At 42.4% G+C, this 26,226-nt stretch overlaps 1 protein-coding gene across 7 annotated transcripts; it reads left to right on the top strand.

Annotated features, from left to right (window-relative positions):
• Nucleotides 1-220: 220 nt before the first annotated feature.
• On the top strand, nt 221-25,164 carry Stx16 (syntaxin 16). 7 transcript variants are annotated; one of them, XM_005327083.5, is made up of 9 exons: nt 237-1,195; nt 8,767-8,778; nt 15,273-15,380; nt 15,927-16,067; nt 16,936-17,101; nt 18,108-18,199; nt 18,708-18,851; nt 20,023-20,103; nt 22,273-25,164. In XM_005327083.5, the coding sequence occupies exons 1-9, from the start codon at nt 1,064-1,066 to the stop codon at nt 22,375-22,377; spliced, it is 981 nt and encodes a 326-aa protein (XP_005327140.1). In that variant the 5' UTR covers nt 237-1,063; the 3' UTR covers nt 22,378-25,164. The 7 variants fall into 7 exon arrangements, with proteins under 7 accessions (XP_040131404.1, XP_005327140.1, XP_040131402.1 ...); XM_005327085.5 differs by having other exon boundaries at nt 258-1,144; XM_013359523.4 differs by lacking the exon at nt 8,767-8,778 and adding an exon at nt 15,035-15,150 and having other exon boundaries at nt 271-1,144.
• Nucleotides 25,165-26,226: the final 1,062 nt, after the last annotated feature.

Below are 26,226 nucleotides of genomic sequence, written 5' to 3'. Positions count from 1 at the left end.
CACTCTAATGCGGGCGCCAAGGCCCCTGGCGGCGGTTCGCAGCGTGGGGGCCACTTTGCCGAGGCTCGGACTGGCCGGTTCTTCGGTCTCAGCAACAGAGCCTACTTAGAGAAAGGGAAACCGGGCGCCCCGAGAGAACCCCGGGAGAGGGCGGAGCGCTCCCGCGCCGGGGCAGGGGGGCAAGTGACAGGGGGGCAAAGAGCTCCCGCTCCCGGAACGTTGCAAGCAAAGCTTGCGAGCGTCGCAGGGGGGCACTCGCGAGGGACGGACAGGAAGAGGGCCAGGGGGGACGCCAGAACCCGGGACCACGGCACGGAAACGGCCCGGGGCTGGGCTCAGTCAGATCCGGGGATGGAGGGAGCCGGAGAAGAGGCGTGAAAAGGCCGGGGAGGCAGGCCCTGCTGACCTCCTGGAGGCCGGCAGCCTGCTAGCAGTGGAGGACCAGGCCACTCAGGAAAGGAAGGGGTCAGGAGGTCGGGCTGAGCGTTGGCAAGCTCGGTCTGCCGAGTAGGGAGCTGCAGGCGCTCTGTAGTTCAGGGCTCGGGCCTGCTTCGGGTTGTCCACACAGAAACCTAGAGCGGGCCTCGCGCGGGTGGGGGGGCGAGGCGCCTGGCGTCAGGGCGGGGCCTAGCGCAGCACCCGCGCTAGGGCCCGGGGGCCAGGACCTTTGGGGGTCTCAGCAACTGAGAGTGGTAGGGGGCTTCAGGCCCTCCCACTTCCGAGCTGGATTGGCGAGTTAGACGCTTGTAGATCGAAGGTTGGATTGGGGTGGGGTCTCTGGGACGTTGGCCCGCTAAGCAAGGATTGGGGGGATTCAAGTGCTTAGAGATCGAAGTCAGGTCTTGGGTAGGGGGAGTCAGACAATTGGAAAGCCTAGGTGGTTATTTGGGGAGGGGTCTTTGCGCTTTGGCGGAGCGCAAAGCTGCGCTTTTCAGCTTTGGGCCTCGTGAAGAGAGGCTTCTGTGAAAGGGTGGGCCGGCTAGGCCAGACCAAGAGAAAGTGAATCAATCAGGACTATCAGTGGGCGGGGGGACCCTGAGTGGGGGGTCACAAAGGGTGAGACATGGCCACCAGGCGTTTAACCGACGCTTTCTTGTTGTTGCGGAATAATTCCATCCAAAACCGGCAGCTGTTAGCCGAGCAAGTGAGTAGTCACACCACCTCCAGCCCTCTGCATTCACGTAGCATTGCTGCGGTGAGTCTCCTGGCGGCCTCTCCGACACACGCACCGTGTGCACTGCGGCTCCGCCTGTCTGTCTGTCTCTGTCTGTCTCTCTGTTTAAAAAAAAAATAAGAAGAAGAAGAAAAATAAGACTAAGAATAATACGGAAATGCAAGGTGTCGTGGCTAGGGTCAGAGGGCCTCTATAACCCTGGTTGGGGAAACCGTCCTAGGCCCCTGCCCCACCTCTGCCTCGCCCTGTCACTTCCGCAGCCCTCCCAGTCCTCCCCCCTCCCGCCTTCGTCACTGCAAGACCGGTGACTTCCAATTTACATATGTTTTAACACTTGGATTTGGAAGCATTGGGTTTTTCTGAAGACTTCTTTTTGTTTTGTTTTGTTTGAAGCTCCCCCCGCCCTCATGGAGGGCTTCACTTGGGCCCTAAAGACTTGAGTTGCGGGATCGCAGACCCAAATCTTTGCAAGTGAACAGTTCCCTTCCCCCAAAGAGGAAGGAGTTGTGTTGTTGTTGTTGTGTGTGTGTTTTCCACCCCTTTTCTTTTAATGGCTTCGCAGCCCTCTGTGTGGCCATGTTCCCTATGAATAATTGCTTCACTGTTTTTCCTGGGGGCTCATGTTTGTGCGACTGTGAGGTGCGAGGCTCTTCATTTTCCATTTCCCAGACAGGAAATTAAGCTTTCCCCTGCATTCGAACTTTTTTAAAAAACATGATGTGTATGTGAAAATTAACCCCTCAAAATAGCACATGTTCTTTTTAAATTTTTATTAACCAGAACCTTCACTTAGCCTAACAGGAGAGGTGTTTTTTTTTTTTTTTTTTTTTTTTTTTTAAAGCAAGGTCTTAGAAAGATTACTGTTTTGGGGTTGCTTTTAGTGGGGCTAACTTTCCTTTTCTGAGCCTCAGTTTACTGCTCTTTTAAATAAGGGGGCGGGTCAGGGTGATTCAAACAATAATGTTGATTATTAGCTCTGTAATATCTTTAATTGAAAAGTGAAGATACAAAGCTCGTGTTAGTAGGGGGCTTCCTGCTCTAGCCAGGCTAGGTTTGAATGGAAACAACTGGAACATGGGGGAACAGTACCCCCAAGATCTGATTCTTGGGGATTATGCTTGAAAGAGAGCTTTGAAATCCAATGTTTATTTCACCTCATAGTAGCTGTACTGCCTTTTAATTTTTTTCTTTATTATTTATCCATATTACTAAATAGAAAAATTATGGCAATTGTTGTAATTATTGACATGTCTACCAATACAGTTTTTCGTTCTTGTAAGTCGTGGTGGAAAATATCTTTAGCCATATTACTCATTGAAAAGGGATTTTAAGCCATATGTGCACTTTCAGGAATAAAAGGATGTAAACTTTGGTCAAAAAGCATAGAAAGCAAGGACTGGATATATTGGGTTTCTATTTATTTACATGAGAATTTGAAGGCATTTTACATTTATAAAAGGAAAGAAATGGTATTATACAGAAATAAACGTGAAGCTGTCAAGCACAGAAACAGGCTATGTCTAGCGCTAATTTTGAAAACAGTGCCCTGAAATAAGCCAAGAAATAGAGTGCAGAAACTGAAGGAATGAAATTCCTCAATGGGTCTTTAGTTATGTTAAATAGGAAGAATTGCATGCTCCTTAAATGACTTGATTTTATGCTTCTTTGTAGGGGGAAAACACGGAACTAAAACCCGTGTTATGCTTCTGGGGTCTCACTTTTAATTAATAAAACATCATTTTAATTTCTCAGTTATAAAATTCAACACACCCTGAACCTTTGTGTAACTTGAGAATTTTTTCTTTCTTTTTTTAATCTTTAAGTCAGATGATTTAAAAACCTGGCGTCTGAGACGGGTGCTTTTTAAAAGTACATTTCTGAGTTAAACCACATTTTAAAATGCTTTTCTAATTTCAAATTTTTTTTTAAATATGTAAACTAACTAAAATAATTAAAAATAAATTACTGAAGTGTACAATTTTGGGAAAATAGATATGTTGGGAAATATATAGATATATTTAGCTAATTCAGTTTCTTGAAAGTAGATTTCTAAATCTAACAAAAACACATGTTTTAAGTCAGAACATTAAAAATATTTTTATGTCACACCATTGAAAATGTTATATGCCTATATTAGTGGGAGCATTTAAAATCTTTTTCTGATCCTTAAAAACAATCAGATCATTTCAAATATCTGTGTAGTCAATTCAGAGTCTAAAAAATAGATCTTGAAGTCTAACAAAATTAGTTTGCCTAAGTTTAGAATTTTAAAACAAAGCACATTTGTGAATTTTGATTGTGTACATTAGATACTTCGTGCCATCAATTTCTGAAGTGTTTAGGGCGAAGTATTACACCTTCTGTTTGCTTACGGGTGATTTCACAGAAACCATTTATGCGCACACAGAATCAAATATAGCCAGGTGTGAATATATGTAGAGATTACCGTTTTTTACCTTTTCTGGACATTTGAAAAATTATAAATATTTTGGAGAAAAAGACATGGCTAATGTGATTTTTAAAAAACTGATTTTTTTAAAAACCATGATTTTCAGTGTTCCTCACTGCACATCTAGCTCAAATATTTTAAAACCTCATTTCTGACTTGATAATTTTAAAGCCATATATCAAAGCAAAACTGTATCTGTCGGATTTGATATGGGCTAGGTTTTACGAGATACTAAGAAATACTGATGAATTATAACTAATAATTAATATTGTTAATTTTAGTAGAGATGCCTACTGAAATGTTTCCAAATGAAATGTCAAAACGGCTATTACTTATTTAAATACTTAATTTCCCTCAAAAATAGAGGAAGCCAATAAAGCAAAATGCTATTAATTGTGAAGTCTACAGATGAATATGTAAGAGGATATTTTACCATTTTTACATACTTTGTTTGAAAAGTAATAAATAAAAACTTAAAAGAAATATGTTTATCATAGAAAAATAAAACAATTAAAGAGACAATTTATAAATATGTATATCTAAACTTAGATAGTTAAAAAGGGAAGTAACCAAACACAAGATTTAATTTAAAAAATTGAAATTGTAACATGAAATTTTAAGTTCCTACTTAGAATAAAAACTGTAGAAGTTAATTTTGGTGCATTTGTTGTCTTATGCACAATTAAAAATGAATTACTTCAAATAATTGATTTTTTTAAAAAATGTAATGCTGGATTTTTACAACCCTGTTTGAGGGGAAAACTGCAGAAATTGATTGCAAAGTGGCATCTGTGTATATGTGGTTTCACAGACAACTCAAAACAAAGCACATCTAATACTTATCCCCAAAATTTAAATCCACATTTCTTTGAATACTAATTTGAAGAAAAAGCTAGAAGTTCATTGGTAGTAGGGGTTATTGTAGGTACCTATATATGCATTGAGATTTTTTATAGCATTCAGGCAAGTATGTTACAAATAAGCAGGAATTTAAATATGTCACAGATAAGCAGGAATTTAAACCTTTTGTGACCGTGTCAAAATGAAAATCTTCAAGGGCCAGAAGGGACTAAAAAGTCATTTGGCCCAATATCTCCCAATTGTTGACAACTGCCCGCCTTTGCCCCATCACTTTCTGTGACAGCGGGGCTCGGCATTCCATACCTTTTACTACTGAAGCGTCTTTTCCTTTATTGACTTCAATTATGTCTATGTCTCCCAGCCTGTAGTCCTAGTTTTACTTTTTTTCCCCTAGGGTCTATGTCACAGGAACGCTCTTTCTCCTTCTGCATGAAGACCCTGAAGCCTTGTTCCCCGGTGTGTTTTTTTTTTTTTTTTTTTTTTTTTACCCTAGGTTTAGAAGTCCCGGCTCAGACGCATGGTTTAATTTCTTTCCTAGAAATAAGGTCTAGTTTTTCTGTATCTTTCTTAAATTTCAGTGCCCAAAACTGAACAAAATTCTACTTATTAGTGCATTTTGTTGCATTAATATTAGTAAAACTAATTGTTAAAAGCAGACTGGGGTTTGATTTTAGTCTCAGGAAAACACACTTGTTGGGTCGTTCTCTTGCACTCTGTTTTGGGCACCCCGTCATGTTTGTGCCACAAGGCAGCATGAAATAAAGGAAAAAGCTGTGGATGGTTAGTCTGGGAACTCAGGGGAGTCCCACTCTGTTGCAGACTTACTCTTTTGCCTCATTTGTAAATTGAGAAGTTTGAATTAATAGTAGTCCTGTGTATTCAACAGTTGTTTTCTCGAGTTCTTTTTGAATATGTTGTTTCTCTGAACCAAAGCACATAGCTTTTTTTTGTTTGTTTGTTTCTCCCAACCAAAGCAACTAGTATTTTGAAAAGGGAAAAACCCATAGTCAACAACAGTATTGTGGCTGTCCGTTCATGTTTACTGACAAAAATCCTGAGAAGTAGCCCTGATACTGAGCAGAAATAACTTTTTGATGTGGTATCGGCTGAGTGTAAGTTTTAAAATAGCCACTCATACAAGCAGTTCCAGGCAGTTTGGCTTCAGGAAACTGAAATAGATGTACAAGTTCAAGAATCATTAAAAAGTGTAAAGTCTTGAATGAATGAATGAAAAGTGGAAGTTGAGCTGCTGTTCATTTGATGAGGTGCTGTATGGATTTTTGTTTTCTTTGATCTCCTGTAATGAATCTAATGCAGGGCTGGAGCTACATTGGTAGGGTTTACCACATAATCTATGCTCTGCTTTAAAATAATGCATAATCTATAAATGGAAGCTTGAGTTAATTGGTCTTAGTTTGAAACTAGCACATTATTTTTAATCAAATATGTGCTTTAAGAAGAAAAGAAAATAAGGATTAACTCTAGGTAAAAGAAATCTAAGCTCCTTATTCAGTGTTGACTATAATATTAGCTAAGATTTTATTGAGTGCTTATTGTGTGCCCGGCATTGCACTGAACCCTCTCCTTGAGTAACCTCATGTCATCCTCACAGTGCCCCACCTCCTAGGTGCTTGTGATACAGGTATGGGTATAGGTATAGAAAGGTTGGAAGTTGGCCGAGCATCACCTATCTCATGAATGGGGGGCTCTGGGTGGAACTGAGCTCATGTGGCTAGAGCCCCATGCTCTTACCTCCTGGACCACACTGGTGCTGGCTGTTTTCTAGAACACGGGTTGCAGACCTTGGAAAATGTAAAGATTTGTTGTTAAGGTGCATTTCTTTCCTTGCAGTAGGCCGGAGTCTTTCTTCATCTCTGTGGCCTTCCCTAGTCAGTTCCAACTTGCAGAGTGAAGGTTCTGAGCCCTATTCAGGCTGTCTGTTGGAAAATCAGTTCTCTGTCTTTAGAATCCAAGTATGAAATCATTGTATATTTCTCTTTAGATCTATTTGCTTTTCTGCTTTTAAAGGTTCCATTTGAGCAGTGAGGCTTACTTGAGAATAAGGGTACTTTGTTGGATAAAAGTGAAGCAAGCTTTTATTTTGGCAGTAATGGAAATAAAGTAAATATCACTATAGCATAGACCTGTATTTCCAACTCATTTTGCTCAACTTTTCCAGACTTCCTGAGTAAACACAGATGGGTTTCCACTTATTTTTCAGTTTTATGTAGCAAGTTTTTTAGACTATAAATTCCACATGCTACTTGGAGTTTTCAATATTTGCTTGATTTCATGCCATTGGTAGGTCAGAAACTTAAGATTTAGACATTATAAAGATTTAGAAGGTGTAGATATGTAGAAACGTGTATTCATTCGGCTGTATTTTGTTTTTTCTTGGTGGTGATTCTCAATGTTTTCATTCAGATCTTCACTAAATGTTCGGGTAATTTTGTGACTGGGGGTTTTGAAAGCCTTCTGTTTTTAAGTAGCAAAATGGGGGGGGGGGTCTATGAAAAGTGGGCCTTCTGAATTTAATCCCTGTGCTGTGGCAGCTGGCTGTTACAATAAGTCCTGAATTGTTAATAAAATTAGGGAGGCCGAGGATGGCATGGAAAGAGGTCTGGACACTGGGGCTGTCCCCATCCTAACCATCAGCAAGCTCTGTGACCTTAGGCAATGCATTTTGAAGCTTAGTTTTCTTATTTATAAGAAAAGAGTTGTGTGTAGCCCTAGAATCTCAGGTTGCAGTTTTACCTCTTCTCATCTAATAATTGTAGAAATCAAAAGAGCAGGGTGTGTGTTCTCCAGCATCGAAGGCTGTAGTGCACAGCAGAGATCCTGACCGGGGTTTGCGATGATATTTTGTTCAAAGATTAAATGCTGCAAAGCGGGAAGAGGTCGGAGCAGCCATGGTTAGGGTTTTGGCTTGCATCTAGTTTTATTGATAAAAGGTGTCATGCTTTCTTGCTGGAAATGTTAAACTATAAAACAAACATTTTTCCTTTTTAAAGTAAAAGGAAATAAGATCAGATTTCCATTGACACTTTCTTCTCCCGGTATCTTCTGGCACTACTGTGAGGGGCATGTATTTATAAACACCGTTCTCCTTTGCCCCCAGCAAATTGTAGGAGTGAGGAAGGTTTTCAGGTTTCTAGAATGTCACCTCTTGAAGTTCCACCTAAGAAGTGTGGGTTGAGTACATTTTATTGCTATCATTGTGTAGTCCTGTTTTGATCCTGATAGACCAACTTCATTTGCACTATTAATTTTTAAGTGAGAACATTTTGTGTGTTTTTTTTAATTTTCTAAATTTACTGCTAAACAAGAAAATCAACACAGTTGATTATTGCAATTCACCACTAATTATTTCCATGATCAATACTGTAAAAAAAAAGACCTAGTTGTTTAGATTATCTGTCATTAGTAACTGTCTATTCAGAAGATAGAGTTCCACGTTGATCTAAAAAGAATCTTTATTAGAAATAGAAGCTCTACTCCCCCTCCCCAATCCCCCTCACAGACAGCTCTCTTTATCTTTTGTTTTGTCTTATTTGCTTGCTTTTATAATAGTCTTATAGATGATTGTGTGCTTTCTAGACTGATAATAATACATACCAAGCAAGTATTGAGAATTTTTCTTTTATTTTCCCACCTGTGTTTTCCCGGGAAAGAGTGGTTTCTCGGCTCTCCATGACCACGGATCAAGCCATGTCTGTGGGATTTTGTTTGTAGAGCTCTTACACATGGGGTCGCTCAGATAGCTGAATGCAGTAGACAATTTTGAGGGTTGTTCATTTTTTAATTTTGTTGCATTTGCAGGGCTGATTTATATGTTAACATATGCATTTATTTGACACAGTAACATTACATCGTAGCTTGTTCTCTTATTTAATCTTGCGCAGAAAATTTAGAATGTGGCATGGTATGTGATATTTGATATTTATGAAACAGTTTAACTAGTATACTTTAGTGAAAACAAAGTGTTTATTTCCATTGTATTTTAATTTTTACAACTATTTGTTTCTTATATCCTATTTCCTTTTACAAAGCAACCACAGTTAATAAAAATAAAAATATATCTTAATGCAGCTTTTATTTTTTAGAAAGCAAGAATCAGAAGGGAACAGTTTTAAATGCCTTGACTAGTGGATCTTTATTTTTAGTCAATTTAGAGTTGCTTAACACCTGTTTTCTCACCTGCCGGTGCCTTGTCTGTCTGCCCCATGCCTTTCTTCCTGCTCTCCCTACCTGGACCCACCTGACGGCAACAACACATCTGCAGGAGCTGGATGAGGTACTGTGTTTTGGATATTTTTGCATGTGAGGTGATTTTAGTTTATAAAGTACCTCTTTTTCCTAAAGTCTTTGCTCATATATAAAATGCTAGTGGACATTATATATGTTTTAGCATTTGTTTTGATTATAATATGTCTAACAAAAGTGATGCTTAGATTTGTTGAGTGTCTTCACCCTGCATGAGCTGGTGATTAGAAGGAGGTGTGGGGCAGCATTTGCACCTCTTGGGAGGTGTCTCACCATTGTAAGCATCGAAAGTTGAGTGTTTTTTAAAATGTGAAGTTAGAGGGGAGTGATACTATGGCTCAAGTAGAGCACAGGAGGACATGCTGCCTGACAGAAGCCCAGGGAGGTGGGACTGAAGCCCCCAGAGGGTCTTCCAACGTCTTTCTACTTTGTTGTGTCTGGGATGACATGTGGAATGCGTTTCTGGAGCTGGGCACTACATCTTGCCCAGCAGGTGGAGGGAGTGTGTGCACAGGCACCTTCCTTCTGGCTCTCCTAGAAAGGTCGAGGGAAATGAGATGACACTGTTGCCACCCATCCATCTCGGCACTTCTCACCAGGGATGACTCTTGCAATGAGTGACTACGGGGAAGGGCTCTTTGATTTTAGTTATAGACTTATACAGTGAGCTTCGAACAGGACCACTGCCTTCAGAACATGTGGGGTCCTGATAGACTAAGATTTATGTAAAAATTCAGAAAACCTTAACTAGTGTCTAGTACACAACTGAAATATCCTTCATTAGGAGCCCATTAAATAAATCCTACAATGTCCTCAGTCCCCAAGTTGTCTTCCTGGCCACACTGCTTAGTGGGAAGGAAGCCACAGGCAAAGCAGTGTGGGTAATGTGAATCTTACCTTTCACCCCCACCCCACACACTTTTTTTTAAGGAAAATAACTCACATTTATGCTTGTATGTACTTTAAAAAACTGAAAAGATACACATAAAACCACTAGCAGTGAATATCTCCCAAGAGAAGCTGGGACTGGAAGGGACATTCCATTTCTACTGCACACCCTTTTTTTCTGGCGGAGGATGCATTCAACACGTGCACAGGTGACTTTTGTCAGTTGTCAAAGCATACTCTCAGCTGGAAGCTCCTTGAGCAGGTGCCGCCAGTCCTTGGTGGGAGTTTCCTGCCTTGTTCAAGAGCTTCCCTGCTAGCACCCAGCCTGGGTCTGCAGAGAGGAGAGGTCACAATGAAGTTAAGGATATCTGGGTTGCAGTGGACATGGATGGTTTTGCTGACCAAATTCCAGCACTGTTAAGGCTCTGAGGCACATAGTGCAGGCAGTTTTAAAATAAGTGTAATATAAAATAGATGTTACTCCTTACTGAGCAATTGGTAAGGTTAAAACCTGTGACCTTCAAAGGGCAATGTCTGATGAGGGACAAAAGCAAATACAGGAAGGACTCTGGGTGAAGGGGCATTTGCATGGGAGGCACACAGTGGCCCTGGTTGCCAAAGGGTCAGCCCTCTGAACCCATCTTCCCTTTCCCGCTTCCTCTTCAGTCAGCAAGTTCAGAGACTGCCTGTGTGCCGTCTGAGCTAGCGGGGCCCTTTTCCTTTCCCAGGCTCAGCCTTTGGTGACCAGAGATCCCAAGTGCCTTTTCTCTGTTCATGGACGGAAGTGCAAGTGTGACAAACTCTTCCTGCCTGTCTACCTGGGGTGCCTGTGGCTACTTTACCCCCTTGTGTGTCTCACTTGCCACTTTTTCTCCTCCTCCAGCACCATTAGGTTTTTTCATGGAGTGTAGCTTCCAGAATTGTATGACTTGTTTTATTTACCTCTTCCATTCATCCCATTATTTACTGCTGATTCATCCAGCTAATTGTGTGTTCATCACTGTGAAGTGCCAGGTGCTGAACCAGGAGCTGGATGTACTGGGATGGTCTACTCAGACTCCTCCTGGGCTAGGGTAGGCTTCACCCTGGTATCTCTCTGTCTGAGCCCTCACAGAAAAGGCCTCTGTCTACCAGAGCCTGTTCCTTCCAGGGCTTTCTGTAGGTCACTCTGACAGTTGGTCACTCTACTACTCAATCAAGAACCCTGGAGACACCACCTTCATTCTCAGAAAATGCTCAACAAGATGTCCTCTGAGGAAGAGATCCAGTACTGCCATTCTCTCTGCCAGGGAAGTGCCTGGCCTCTGTTTTGTCCTCCTCCTCTCATCTGCTTATGACAAGTCATCTCCCAAATGGTTGGGTTTTTAAAATTGAAAATAGAGAAACTTTTTAAAAAAATCACAAGATATAAATGTCAGGCCCCCAAACCACATAGCTTGGAGAGGGGCAGGTGGTGTATTGGTGTCTGGGTCAGGTCTCTGATCATGTCTGTGTGGCCTTGAGAAAGTCCCTGCGCCCAGGCTGGTCCATTCCCCACTCCCAACCCCGCTCCTTAAGGGTTAAGGGTTAGTTAAGAAAAAAGAATCAGTGAAACTAATGATGTTTCATGTCAGGGTGGGTGATTCCCAACTTTTTTATTTCTATATTTTTATAGTTTAAAAAAATATTTTGTCATTTCATAATCTGGAACAGTATTGTTTTTAAATCGGCACATGTTGAAAATACACAGTGCTGACACTCAATTCTCTCATCCCTCTGCTTTTTCACCCCTCCAAGAAGCTTTGGAGTTTCAGGATGGTGCTGCCGCTCTGCAGTGTGCACGCCTCCTGCAAGCTGAGCGTCTGGGCTGCAGTCTTTAGCGTCCTTCTGGCCATTCTTTAAATGGCCCTCTTCCGGGCAGCTCAGAGTTGTCAGTGTTGTCCTCATCCCAGTACATCGTGGCCAGGCTTGGTTTAGTTTTTAGCTTACTGACTTTCCTATCCCTAGGAGGCTGTGCTATGTCCTTAATCTTATAGCATACTAAGTCAGCCTGCACGCACAAGTGGGATTTAGAGAGGAAGTGAGCATGTTCCTTCCATAGATCAGGAAGTTGTCTACACTGTGCTCTTTAACAGAACTAATGTCCACATCTGAAGTGGATCAAGGGCAAAAGATGAGACTAGCAAGAAAGTCACTTAAGTGTGCTGTCTGAGCCTCTGCTGGAGTTTTTCCTGCATTTCTACAGGTTAGGGTAGTATACTCCATGGTTCTTGGAGGACAACCCCAAGTTAAAGAGATAAGCATTCTTAAGTTCTTAATTGTCTTAAGTACAGCTCTTCCTCCCACCTTCATACTAGTGTTTAAATCTAGGACCTTGAGCATGCTAGGAATATTCTTAACCATTAAGCCACATCCCTGGCCCTTTTTATTTTGTTTTGAGGCAGAATCTTGCTAAGTTGCCCAAACTGGCCTTGAACTCTCAATGCTCTCAATCTCCAGATTAGCTGGGATCACAGGCATGTACCACCACACCCTGCTCTACAGCTTTTGTAACAATTTTTTCTTATTTAAAAAATAAGGGAAGGTGTTTTTTTGTTGTTGTTTGTTTTTTTTTTTTTTACTTAAGAAGCACAAGTTAATTAAGAAAAGCTTTAATAACCAACACCGTATTTTTAGAGAGGGGGATCATGTTGAAATTAGGCAAGAATAAATAAAATGAAAATTACAGTTTTTTAAGGTCTGTGTGGAATAGGATGGCAACTGAAAGTCGATATGTATGCTGGAATTTCAGCAAACAAGAAAACATGTTTTTAAGTGGCAAGTGAGATTTTTAGAAGTTGAAAGGGTGACTATTTGAGACTTAAAATGTATTTTTATGTTCATATTTGTTTCAAGTAATAGACATTTATTCTCAATTGTTTCCCTTCCCAAAATATCCTGTCTTCTTTTATAATAGTACATTACCAATTGGTACTGATAAAAGAAATGATACATTTCTTCTCAGTAGGGCAGCATTTCTATCATGGTGAGTTATGGCTATAGATGCTATCAAAAAGGGGACAAATTGTTGGCCATTTGAAGTTTGCTATCCCAAAGAATGAGCTGTTCTCTCATTGGCAAACTACTGATGTGGTGTGCAGGAACACTCACATCCAACTGGGTGGGCTGGTGACCAAGCTTTCCTGGAGGGACTGCCTCATTAGCCAGCTTCTTTAGGACCCTTAGAAAAGTACATTTGCCCCAGGTTTGATTTACATCTAACTTGGGGAGAACACATTTCTTGTATAAATAGTGCTTAAAAGAATTGGATCCACTTTAGCTGTTATGTGTGGTTTATAATATTTTGTTTAGATAAAACAGTATTAGTCACAGTACAGGTAAATTTTAGCTTGATGTATATCAAGCTAAAGTGTGAACAGGTCAACTTATTTTGTTCATTATAAATCATTATAGAAACAAAATCATTATACATAAATCATTATTGCTATATTGAAATATGGCATAATAATAACATATGGTAGATTAGATAAGTGGTATAGTGGAAAATCTGTCACTTATCAAAAGATATGGCAATTTTAGATTTTGCTTAGTATAAAAAGCTGGAGTATAAAGTTCAGGTTATTATTATAAGTTATTCCCTATTCAGCACACACTGTCAGTGTGCCGTTAAGTGACCATGTGGTTTGTCCCTCTGCCTTAGACAGTGTGTCTTTCACAAAGTTGGATGTGCCCCTCTGTGGCCCTGAACCAGGAACATGGAGCAGTCACCAGCACTGCCCCTGATTGTCTACAGGCAGGCCACCTTTGTGTCTGCTCCACAGCCTGTTGGTAGAAGAGAGCATTTTTTTTCCTAACAGTTATGGAGCCTGTGCAGTTGCTGGGGAATGAATCAAAGTTCTGGGTTTTGTTGAGCTTTAATCTGATGGCTTGTCCTGATTCATTTTCTTAGCAAATTGCAGTTATATTTCATGGACCTGCCAGAGTGATTGGCAGCTTGTAGGGTGGAAGGGTCTTCTGGATTCAGCTGACCCAGGTTTTAATCTGTCACATAATAGCTCTGTGGCCTTGGGCAAGCTACTTTTCTGAGTTTCAATTTCTGTATTTATAGATTGGAATAATAGTTCCTAGCTCACCTAGTTTTTGTGAGGATTGAAATAATAAAAAGAATGTGAAATTTCTATTAGTGAACTCTTAAAAACAAACAAAAGGTGGTAATGGAGGTGATGGAGAGTCCACCACTTCAACCCCAGACAGTGCAGGTTTGGGTAATGCACCATTTGTTTAGGAATGGAGGCAACCCTGGGCCTGTGGCTCTAGGCCTCGGATCAATGCAGTAGACTGAATCCTTGCTCCCTGGCCTTCTGGGCTAGTCCTGGGGTCTGGTCCTGTCTGTGTGTGGTCCTTGCACAAGACTCATTTCCTGAGTGGATGCAGTGCCCGTGGTACAGAGGATATCCAGTGCAGAGCAAGGCAGGGCCTGGCTGCCAGGTTGGAGAGGCATGGGGGTCTGGAAGGCGAAGACACCAGTTTGCTTTTAGGCATTTTGCTGTTGAGCCCTGTTCTGTATTTAGGGCTTATTACTTGAAGAGTTCTTTTAATCTAGATTTTTTCCTTATATGTGATATTTGTTTTCTTTTACCTGTGGGTTTTTAAAATTTTGTCTTTACTTCTTTATTGTTAGGTAAGCAAATAAGTTTTTGCCAGATGAATAAAAAAAAATGAATTTAGATAATTGAAGGGTAGAGAGAAAGGAATAGAAATTCCTCACCTAGTTCTACAGTATGATTTAGAAATTTACAAGAGTATTATCTATAAAGGGCTTTCATAGACCATTTTCCAATATTTTTATTTTCATTGGGATCTTCTGAAATGCCATTTAAAAATTCTGAGTCCAGAGGTCACTTCCAAATCTTTTCAACCCATTCACTGCCTCCAGCTTCCCCCCCCCCCAAAAAAAAGCTTAACCTTGCAAATCTGCGATTTCTTCCCATTCTTAAAAAGTGAGCAAGAGAGAGAGAAGAAAAGGAATATCAATATCATTTCAAAATAAGGGAGAATGTTGCCTCTGGGTTTCTAAGTGGGGAGAGAAATGACTGGTGAGACTGCACTGCGGGTGTCGAGCATCGCTCTGGCCTGTGGGTGACTGCCTGGGTCAGGCAGCTCTTTCACATGCTTTAGCACATGGTTGATGATCTCGTGACTGAGATAACTGGATCAATACTATTTACAAAATAAGCTGAGTGGATGTAAATAAACCTTGCTACTATTAAAATTTTGTATTCCGTTTATAGCCTAGGATTTCTATTTACTTGTATCTGTTCACATTAATTGCTGAGGTTCATGCCATTCTATTGTAGATTGGTACTAAGAGGCCTTTCTTTTAAGGATCTTCTGTTGACTTTTTCATTACATTTCTATAGCCAGATCAAGTCAGATTCATGTTCACAAGTATGCCCAAGGAGATTAAGAACTGATGCATGAAAAGATAGGAAAACAGTTCCAAATCCTAAGTGTCAAAAGCAAGTTTATAATACAGGCAAGTGCATTTACTCCTATGTTTCTATAGCTCTTTAGGGAGCCACATTTAAAAGGGAGGAAGAGTTTCCTTACCTAAACTGAATCCAAAAAAATTTTTAATGTCCATTTATTTTCCTGTAGCTTGCTGATGACCGTATGGCACTGGTGTCAGGCATTAGCTTAGACCCAGAAGCAGCAATTGGTGTGACAAAGAGGTCACCTCCAAAATGGGTGGATGGAGTGGATGAAGTAAGTTGAATGAGAGTTTCTCAGTATCTCATTTTTTTTTTAAGTAATAATAACATGTTTTAAGATATCTGCCATATAAACTACTGTGACTATAGATGAAATACTTAAGCATTGGGTTTATTCATTTTACATATCACACAAGAAAAGTATGTGTTAATGATTTGGCTTTAGTTTTTTTTGTTGTTGTTGTTTATTTGTTTGTTTTGTTGTTTTTTGGTTTGGTTTGTTTTTTTTTTTTTTTTTGTAGTTGTAATTATAGGAGGACAGAATGACTTTATTTTGTTTATTTTTATGTGGTGCTAAGGATTGAACCCAGTGCCTTATAGGTGTGAGGCAAGCACTCTGCAAATGAAGTATAGCCCCAGCCCTTGGCTTCAGTTTTCATGTTAGTGGTAACCACCTGAATTATAGAAAGAAATTGAAATGTTATTCAAGGACAACGTTTAATTTCGGGGTAACTTGAAGGCCCAGCCCTGTTCTGAGTGTAGTTGTCTCAGTGACCTAGACACCTGCCAGGCATCATGGATGGTGACTTCATTTATTCAGATACAATACGATGTTGGCCGGATTAAACAGAAGATGAAGGAATTAGCCAGCCTTCACGATAAGCATTTAAACAGACCCACCCTGGATGACAGCAGTGAGGAGGAACACGCCATTGAAATAACCACCCAAGAGATCACACAGGTGAGACCACAGAGGATCCTGGGAAGTTGATGGCCAGGCCAAGTCTCCTTGAGGCCATCTCAAAAGCCACACAGTATTGCCACTCTAAACCAGTTGGTGGACCATTCTAGAGTTTCACTTCCAAGCCTGAAGTTCTCAAAGGAACTTATAGTGGTCCTGAGGCCCACCAGGTAGCAACATATGGGTGCAGTGACCTGGAGATGTGGGGACTATTTTTTAATTGTTTTAATATATTTATATTTTTAAATATACAATTTCTTTTATATACTAGTGCTTTAAAAATTTATGTTAAAATACAGTTCTCATAATTGAAACAAAACAGCATACTAAATTTTTTTATAAATGTTAAAAAAAATTGGTATATATAATTATACACAATAGTGGGATTCATTATAAAATGTTAAATCTGAATAATTTTTAACTACCATGGGCTATGTTTAAGCATTAGTGTTTGTATTTTTATTTGTTTGAATCTCTTGCATGCCTGTCTTCAGAGGAGAAGTATCCTAACGTGGGAACACTGGTTTCTCCATGAATCCCTCTAACTCCAGCATTCTCCTATAAAAGTGGGAATGACAGCAATGCTAGTACCTGCCTTCCGGTGTGTGCATGGGAATTAAAGGAGAAGAGGGCAGTTATAGCAGGGTAGCTGGTAAAAATGGCATGAGGTCACATGCAGTGTGGGGCTCACTACAGGCACAGGGATGTGGGAAGGGGAACCCAGTTGCATCCTCCTGGGTGTACAAGTGAAGCTGCAGGTGGTTTCCATCCCGGCAGCTTTCCCTGCACTGCTACATGGCACAGCACTGCCCTCCCCCACTTTTATGTGGCAGAGGCCTTCTTGCCCTGAGCATGGCCATTCTCTCAGCTCTTCCACAGGTGCCAGCGTGCTGTGCAGGCCCTGCCCAGCCGGGCCCGCAGGGCCTGCTCGGAGCAGGAGGAGCGGCTGCTACGCAATGTGGTTGCCTCCTTGGCACAGGCCCTGCAGGAGCTGTCCACCAGCTTCCGGCATGCACAGTCGGGCTACCTCAAACGTGAGTGCTGCCTGCCCTACTGAAGGGACTTAGAGAAAAGAATTACTTTTTGTTCTCTTTGTTTCTTTTTTGCAACTCTTTCTCTATTTATTCCTTGTACCTTTTCCATTCATGCTTTTTGTAACAAAAGGAGGTCCCCTCCCCAGGTTAACCAGAGGATCCTAGAGTAGTTGACATCTAAGCAAATGTTTATTCCATCTCAAAATTGAGGAATTTGAAAATCATCCTAGCGTGTTGAAAAAAAATTGCTGTTTTCTAGCTGTTGAAGCTTGGGAACTGCTCATAAATAGGTAAAAGAAATAGTTGTCATCACATGAAGCCACATATTTACATAACAACTGAAGTATTGGAGAATGCCTAACAAACCTCTGAGAATAGCTTATAAGTACTTCCTGCCTTCACCACCACTTTGTTCAGCGTACCTTTTCTTCCCAAACAGTTCAAAGCCAAACAGTCATATCCTCATTCTACTTACCTTGGAAATGGGGTTTTTACTTTACCATTGCAACCAGCCAATAAAGTCCCCACATGCTTAAAACAAAATAAACAAAAAAAAAAAACCTCTCTTTCCCTTCCCTCTGACAATTGACAATATTTGTATTTTAATTGTATTGCCTCTGAAATTTGATTAGGGTTATTTGAGATTCTCAATAGAAATGCTCCTAGAGAAAATATTGATTTGTTGTTGTTGTTAATGTTTTGTAATAGCAGTTAGAGTGACCATTTCTGTTTCACTCAGAGATTCTCAGATGGTTGTGTCGTTTTGTCTTGGCATCAGGTGAGCTGTGCACAGCTAGAGTGGGACTTGTCTTGAAGGTCTCTCAAGGCTGGCACACCCTCGCATGTATTAATGCCCTCCTCCCCTCCCTAGAGCTGCTTCTCTGAAGCTTCTAGGAGATCTCCACTTTGACTGTTGAGTTTTACTCTAGATTTCCCCTTTTTAACGGTGGAACAGTAACCAGAATGGTTTACATATTCAAGTAAAGTGGATTCCTATCTATGATAGGCATGAAGAATCGAGAGGAAAGATCCCAGCATTTTTTTGATACATCAGTACCACTAATGGATGATGGAGACGATAATACTCTGTATGATCGGGTACGTGAAGGGGCTGCAAAAGTGACTGCTGTGATAGGCACTCCTCGGTTTCCTCCTGTCCTAGACCTCGACTCCTGTGCAGTGCAGTGCAGATGCAGTGTGCTCTTGACTCCCATGTCCACCAGGTAGCCTTTGCAGCAGGCGGAAGAACAGCCACACTGTTTCTTCCTTTTCAGAACCCGCAGAGAGACCTTGTAGTCTGCTTTCCAGAACTGTTAGGAAAGCAGTCTTACCCCGCTTTCTCAGGAAGAACCCAAGGAAGCACAGGGTCATCCCTGAGCCCTTGCATGGCTACAGACTGGGCTTCTTTCTATGTCCCCTGCTTTGGTGACAGTGCCATAGATCCCGCTGCTTGGGGGAATTTGGATCTTTCCTATTATGGAAAAATAAGTGCTTATTGTCATGTGCTTTATAGAAATATTTTCAGAATTCGTTTTCTTTAAATGATATCTGAGCTGGCGTGCCATAGCTTTCCCAGTGGGGAATTTCCATGCTGTTGTTTCGCTAGGGCTTCACAGACGACCAGCTGGTGCTGGTGGAGCAGAACACGCTGATGGTGGAGGAGCGGGAGCGAGATATACGTCAGATCGTGCAGTCCATCTCTGACCTCAATGAGATCTTTAGGGACTTAGGAGCCATGATTGTAGAACAGGTATGCAGGTCCTCCTTCCCCATCTGTGAAGTTTCCTGCTATGATGTGCATCCTTCTTCGAAGTCCTTTGAATCCTGTATTTCAATCAGGGAAAGATTTGAACTGTGCTGTGTGTGTGCATGTGTACAGAAATATACATAGTAGGTATATACTTACAAGTGATTTACATTGGCTGCTGTCTTTCTCTATAAAAATATTAATAAACTTTTTTTCAGATAAAAAGAAATAAGTAGAAGTTGTAATATTCCCTGCCTCTGCCCCAGGGCATTGATATGAGCCCACTGCTGTGGGGACCGAGCAAGCCCAGCCCTAACTCTGGCAATAGAGAAGATTTCCTCTCGGATTTTGGCGGGTTATTGTGTGATGGCGCTTAGAATCACCAGCTTCCAAGTAGAATTAAATTGCTGTTCACCGTTAAAATCTGATTAGAGCATTTTATTATCTTGCCAGCAGGGATTTGGGTCCTGATCCCCCTGAAACCAACTGCAGAATGGAGTGTTCAGGCTACACGAGATCCAGTTACATTAATTACTCCCGTGCTTCCCAGTGAACCTCCATCTCTCCTGATCTAGCATGTTTCCAATAAGAGTCCTGCCCTCCCTGCAGCCCAGTGTCCCCTTCTTCCTATAGGAACCCCGGAAATTAAATAATTAAAAACACTTTTTTTTGAGACTAGATTTTAAATTTTAGTTGGTAGATTGGAGCTTTCCGTATTCTGCTCCGACCTGTGGAGAATCTTGTTCACTTTTGTAGATGTAATGGTCAATGAGCAGATCTAGTCATGACTAGGTTGAGCAACAAAGTTGTCTCTTTGCTGCACAGAGCTTATTTCCATTGAACTCTATATTTTTTAAATCCCTAGTAAGTCTGAATACAGTGTATCAGACATTGGCTAAATCCAAAAAAAAAAAAAAATCAAAAACAAAACCTCAAGTTGTCAAGTCTTTTCCATTAACCAGTCTTCATTGAAACTAACCCTGCACTCTGGGCTGGAGTACCTGATGTTGCTTGAGGGTCGACTCCTGCACTTCCATTTGAGCCCCCTAGCCACACAGTTAGGTGGTCAGAACATGCAGGGTGGATTCTTTCTATAAATTTGCATGTCTTGTATTCAAAGTTCAGTTCCCCCACTGCAACTGTTGATCCTGCGTGTGTGTCCTTTGTTACTCAGGGTACGGTCCTTGATAGAATTGACTATAATGTTGAACAGTCCTGTATCAAAACCGAAGATGGATTGAAACAGCTTCACAAGGTAATATCATCTTCCGTTGGTTGGGAGTTTTTAGGAAATGTCAGCAACTCTGGAGAGTTTGTGAGAGAATTCACAGATGTCCACCATGGCTACCGTTGGCATTCCAGTGCATGGCCAGCTCTCTGTGGTTGTGTCAACGCACACCACCATTTCATTCCAGCTGCCTTGCGGGGTGCTGTTGCCATTTTGCTGCAGTTAACTGATCCAGATGTGCTGCAGTCTGGGGTTACATGTTACTGTGACAGTAAATCCTGAAGGGACTTAGTTTTCCTTTCCTGAGTCATCTCTTATTCTCTATGGGGGTATCTGCCTGGGAGCAGCTACTGATTCCAGCCCCCTTGCTGGTGGAGAGTCCCTCTGGAGAGAACAGAGGTCTCACTTTCCCTCTGCTGACCACGCCAAGTCTGTGCATTACTTGGAGAAGAGGGAGTTTGTGGGAGTGTGAGCGCTGGTGCTTTCATTCTTTGCTGATGAGGTGCCTGTTTCAGGATGTTTTCATGATATTTGTTCATTTCTTTCTGTTAAAAATCAGTGGGAAACATCTTAGAAGTCTCATGCCACGAATACTATGTGCACATGTTTTCTTTTAAAGGAATATAATAGTGCTTCACAGATAAAACAAATTGTGTCCACTTCCTTGTATTATGAGACCCAGTAGTGTTCCTAGCCACACAATGAGCCTTTTCCCAATTCTCTAACACAATACGATATTACTGTTCTAAAACCAGTTGCCAGACAGCCCAGATGACCACCTAATACCAATGACAGGGTTCACAGAGTGACCAGTCTATAGTCTACCTCAGGTGCTAGCCATGGCTGGCACAGGAGGGACTGAAAGCAGCACCCAATAAGAGGGAGGCATGCCCTGACCTTGCGGAGGCTGTTTAAGTATTTAGATTAACCCAGTTGCCAAGCCCTGTATATTAAAGTGAAAATCAACTTTAGTTCTTCACAGTGTGATACCAGGTTCTGATATGCTGCTGCATTATGCATTGGTTTTGAAGTTTCTTAAATAACAATGAGTGGGGTATGTTTTGCATTCTAAAAAGGATGGTGGGGGGGGAACCTCCCCTCAGGAATAAACAGACCTAGGGGGACTAGAAATGTCCTCATGGGTTGTATTGTCTGCCTCATTGCAAGAGGCTTTCTGGTATGTTTTGGGTATTGGCCCTAGGCTTGGGTGTACTCATTAGGACAGTAGGGGTGCACCCTGGTCCCTCAGGCCTCATGTGGGCAGTGGGATCAGGCAGCTATGTCCTGGCACATGGCTCCTCTGAGGATGACTGAGCCTTAGTAGTCACTTCACTGTCCTGCCATTTCCTCTCAGTTGAGAAGGGGCTCCACCAGTGGATGGGGGGCTCACCAAGGAAGAAGGCAGGGGGCATGGAGGTGGGACAGAAAAAACTATGTCCTCGCCAGTTCTCCTCATCCACCTGGGATTGCAGATCTGGAGGGGACCTGTACTCCCTGGAGTGCATGTTGGCCCCTTGCCTTCCTATCCTGCCTAGGAAGAGGTTTTCTCAGGGGCTGTCAGGGGCAGTGGCAAGGGGCGTGCTGGCATTTCTGCACCTCAGGCATGTTGGGTTATCTGAGCTCTCCCAGATGGGCCTCCCCAGGCTGGGTTTTTGGGAGCTCCTCCGTTTTTCTGAGTAGCACCTGGCACTGGGAGGGCTTGCCTCAGGTGGGCTCTACTCACAACAGCTATGGGGCACATTTAACCCATTTCTGTTTCAGAGGATGAATGTTTTTTATTTCTAAGTTTAGGGGAAGTTGAAAATGAGCCTCAGCCGTCTATTGCCGTCTGTTCTGTACCTCCTGGTTATGGGAACTGTACGTTCTATTCTCTTTCACAGGAAAGGCGATATGCACCTGTGTCTAGACATGGGACTTTCTATGAGGCTGAGGAAGCCAGAGTTGGGGGGAAATCAGGTGCACCCAGATCCAGAAGCACAGTCTTTGGCATCTCTACAGCCTTTGTCTTAACAGCAGATCCCAACAATGTTTCCCGAGTCCATGATTAAACCAAGGGATGGTTGACTAATGTGGCCTGGTCTTTAGCAGACACATTGCTACTTGCTATGCAGAAAGTGTCAGAAGCCTCTCCAGAAAGCAAGGCTACTGGGTTTGGGTTCTGGGGAAATGACTGTCTCTTTCCTCCTCTCCCTGTAGGCAGAACAGTACCAAAAGAAGAACCGGAAGATGTTGGTGATCCTGATACTCTTTGTCGTCACCATCGTCCTCATTGTTGTCCTCGTGGGTGTGAAGTCTCGCTAGCAGTGTAGGGTTCTCACACCACTGCGCTGATTTCCTGGGTGTGGGGGCTCAGCCCGCACTCCCGGCTACTGCAGAGCTGCATCCGTGGACTGTACGGGCACCAGGTGCAGGGTCCACCTCTGCTGCTGCCCCTCACTGCACTGGCGCCCCGCGTGGAGGCAGTGGGCCTTTGTTTTCATCTCTTTCAGGGTGCGAGGACCTTTACTCTTGTGACAGGGTGGAGGTTGGTTCTGTGCTCAGTTATAATTCATATTTTTTACAAAGTGAAGGTGAGTTGAATGTTTCTGGCACTGCTGTGGCTGCTCAGTGTGGTACGTCTACGTGCTATTTTTTTAGCAGTCAAGTCTGAGCAGCATGTTAAAATAATTTTTGGAAAAATTTTTTTTAAACCATGTGGTTTTTAAGAAATTTGGTACCAAAAATTTATGAGTAGAGGCAAAAATGCCTTTTCATCTGTCTCTATATTTTCCAGTTGAAACAAACCAAGAAGTCCTTTAAGAATTTATAATCTGTTCCCCATTAACTTAATTTAGCTTTTCCATCACTGCTAATGATCAGAGTAACAAAGTGTGAAAAATAAGAAACCATTATTGATGTTAATTAACACATTTAGATGGGCCAGTTAAAACAGCTTCATAAGTTTAAATTAATTGTAAATAGAATATTCCTCATTTAAAATTTTTGCACATTTCTACTGTAAATCAAAAGGGGTTACTAAGCAAAACCATCTCAGTTGAAAAGTTGGTGATTTGAACCAACCTACCATTAAGAGGAAGCTTGACTGTGTCATGAATGTCACAGACTGAGCCGGTGTGTCCTGGTTGTCCCTGGCTGTCCTCACTCCATCACTTACATACTAACCACATAATGACCTGTTCAAACCAGACTCCATCTAATGAACTGTGAATTTACACAGAGGCCATTTTAAATGGGTCACCCCATTTAGGATTAGTGGATCTCAAATTATTAACCAAACATCACTCCATTTCAAAGTAAAATCTTCCACCAGTGGTTTGATTTATGGGCTCTTCTGCTGCCACTCAGCAATGCTGGGAAAGTAGTCCTGTTCCCCAGGGCGGCAACTGGGAAACCCTCACCCGTGGGAGTGGGACTTGGTTTTCCTCGCTGTGTCATTGTAGTGTCTCCCTCTGTGTTCCAGGAACTGGGGCCGGGGGTGGGGGCAGTGATAACTCTGAAAACTGAGGCTGTTTGAGTTTTACTTGCCCAGTTTTAATTGATACCAGCTTTAATTTTACTGGCCTTTGTGTAATTTTTTTTATAGCTTTTTCATTGTTTTTGCTTCTCTTAAAATTTTTAAGAAGAGCATGACCCCATTAAATGTATTACATTTTACTTGAACCGGTCACATAAAATGCCTCTCTAGAATTGACTTTGAAGTGGTTTCCAGAAATATACACTCAAAGCTATAGACTCCAGTCATCCAAACAAATCGTGGGCTTACCACCCAGCCCCGGCCTGGCCTCCCCTTCTCTCATTGTGTCTGCCTCCAGGCGGCCTCCGGTTTCCTCTTTCTGAGGCAGGGTGGAGTGAGGGGCTGCCACAGGTGTGCCTGCCGTTCCCAGGCAGATGTTTATGAAGGAAGAGGAATGGATGCCTCCCCCGCATCTCCAAGGTGTGGGACTCTAGAGACCTCTGGGACCCCACAGTCAGATGGTGGCAGGGTGGGGTGGGGTAGCTCTCCCAGTTAGGGGTCTTGCCTCAGAAGCAATCCACAGAGGCTGTGCTTGATGATTGTTGAAGTTTTTAAAAAGGTAGGGTCTTTGCAACCCTTGAAGCAAATTGACCCTTTTAGAACAGCTCTCCACTTATTTATAAATATTTATTGCCCTGAATAGGGTAATTTGGGTTCTTCCGTAAACCATAGTGGACCTAATTAGAACTTATTTTCAGGACCTCCTGGAGAAGGGGAAACTGTCCCCTTCTGCCTGCAGCCAGGGCAGTGCTGGCCAAGCCCTGCTGTCTGCTGCTGTGACTGGGGTCCCGGAGGCAGAGGCGGACAGGCCCAGCCAGGTGCTAGCCCCAGAGCTTGTGCATTGACTGTTGGTTCTCAAATCACTGTGTTTTTTGTTGAGCCTGTTGGGGGGCGGGGGTGGAGGGGTGAGGGGGATGAGTAGCATTTGAGGAAGTTAAGGGAAAACCAGTTGTTATGGCCTGGTACCTCAGGGCAGCACTTTGCCTTGCAAAGAGGTGGACCTTTAACTGGCCACAGCTCCTGTCAGTGGTTGGGCCTTGGGGGTATCGATTGCCCGGGCCACTCTCCCCTGGCCTGGGAAGGGCCCTGTGGGACCCTCAGGCTTAACCTGGATACATGCCCTCTTCCAAGTGTCCAGGGCCAGTTCAAATGGAAGTGGTTGTGTCTGTTCTCCAAGCTTATGGTCTTCCCTGAGATTGTAACTGAAAACTGCTGTCTGTTGTTCTTGTTTGTCTGGTTCTGGTGGTGGTGGTGGGTGCTGGCTGGGCCATGCCACGTGAAGCAGTACGCGTCTCTAATTTAACGGATTTACCACTCTCTCTGCTAATTGAGAGAGCATTATTTATTTGTTTTGTCACAAGTGCTTGCAGTGTTTTATCCCAGCTAATGGCTTCTTAAAGGTAATAAAACCCTTCAACCTAATTGGTCAGATAAGACTTTTTTTCTTGTATGCTTAAATAAAGCAATTAGTGAAATGCTTCTATCCAAAATGACTTTTTTTGTCCTTTTTTAAGAACTAATTTACTGTCACTGGAAACTTTTTGTACAATAAAGCAGTTGTGTAGATTAAAGAACATCCTGCAGTCCTGGTATTAATTTTAATGGCGGGTTTACCGTTTCCTTCAGATGCATTTGTGTCAGGGGAGCACCTGGCCTGGTCTGGTCTGTGATCTTGTGCCTGAAGCCTTTGCCTGAGTGTCGGAAAGTCAATCTGTCTATCTAATGAAAGCTTTCAAAGGGACCAATCTATTTGCTGTCCAATATACAAAAAAGGGAAACTGCCTTAAAAGGAGTTAATTATTTTTCTTTTGAAAACATTTTATACACATACCAAGAACCATTTGGAAATTTTCACATGAAACTCTAGTGTTCCTGAAGTAATTCTTAAAACACAGGATTCGGGACACTTGATTTTCTAAATGGCCTTGCGCCTTTCCCATCCTGCTGTACTGAAAACTTGAGGGATACTGTTTGTCAGTTGGACTCAAAGCCAAGACTGGTCCTCGCAAGCTGGGTAGCCCTTTGTCAGGAAGTACTGGCTTACAACATGGATACTGCTGGCAGAAGGTTTGCCAGTGAATCAGGATGGGGTATGACTGCTTTAATATCACAGTCCAGGTAGTGTCCTTGGTACTGGGCATTTCATCCTGAGACCAAAGAAGCAGCAGCTGCCACCCCCGTACCCTTGCCCTGTTCTTTGACTAGAAATTAGAGTTCGCCCAATTTGCTTGTCAGCCATGTCTCTGCCTGAGAGTAAGATCCACTCTCAAAGGACAGACTTCTGCTCTAGATTTGAGGATGTACAAACTAATGGTGATCACATTAAAGAAGTCATCCATTCTGACATGGCAGGAAGGTGGCTGCAGGCTCGGCTGCGTGTGTGCTTCCTGAGTGGCAACCTCTTGGGTTATGTTCCCAATGGAGTCCTTGCCAGCCCAGTCAGATAAAACCCAGAAGGTTGCTCTTGAGCAGAGAACTCCAAAGATTTAGGCCCTGGCCTGAAGGTGGTGGAGCATTGACTCATCCCCTCTGAATGCTCACCTTGACCGTGGGAGCAAGGCTGGATGTAGATTTACTCTGCCAAGTGTAGCAAACAGCCTACATGTTTAGTTGTCCAGTCAACCCAAAGTTAGCGC

The sequence above is a fragment of the Ictidomys tridecemlineatus genome, chromosome 5 (genome assembly GCF_052094955.1).
Source record: "Ictidomys tridecemlineatus isolate mIctTri1 chromosome 5, mIctTri1.hap1, whole genome shotgun sequence".
Taxonomy (NCBI): domain Eukaryota; kingdom Metazoa; phylum Chordata; class Mammalia; order Rodentia; family Sciuridae; genus Ictidomys; species Ictidomys tridecemlineatus.
Note: the sequence above shows the minus strand (reverse complement) of the source record. Positions and strands in the feature narration are given on the sequence as shown.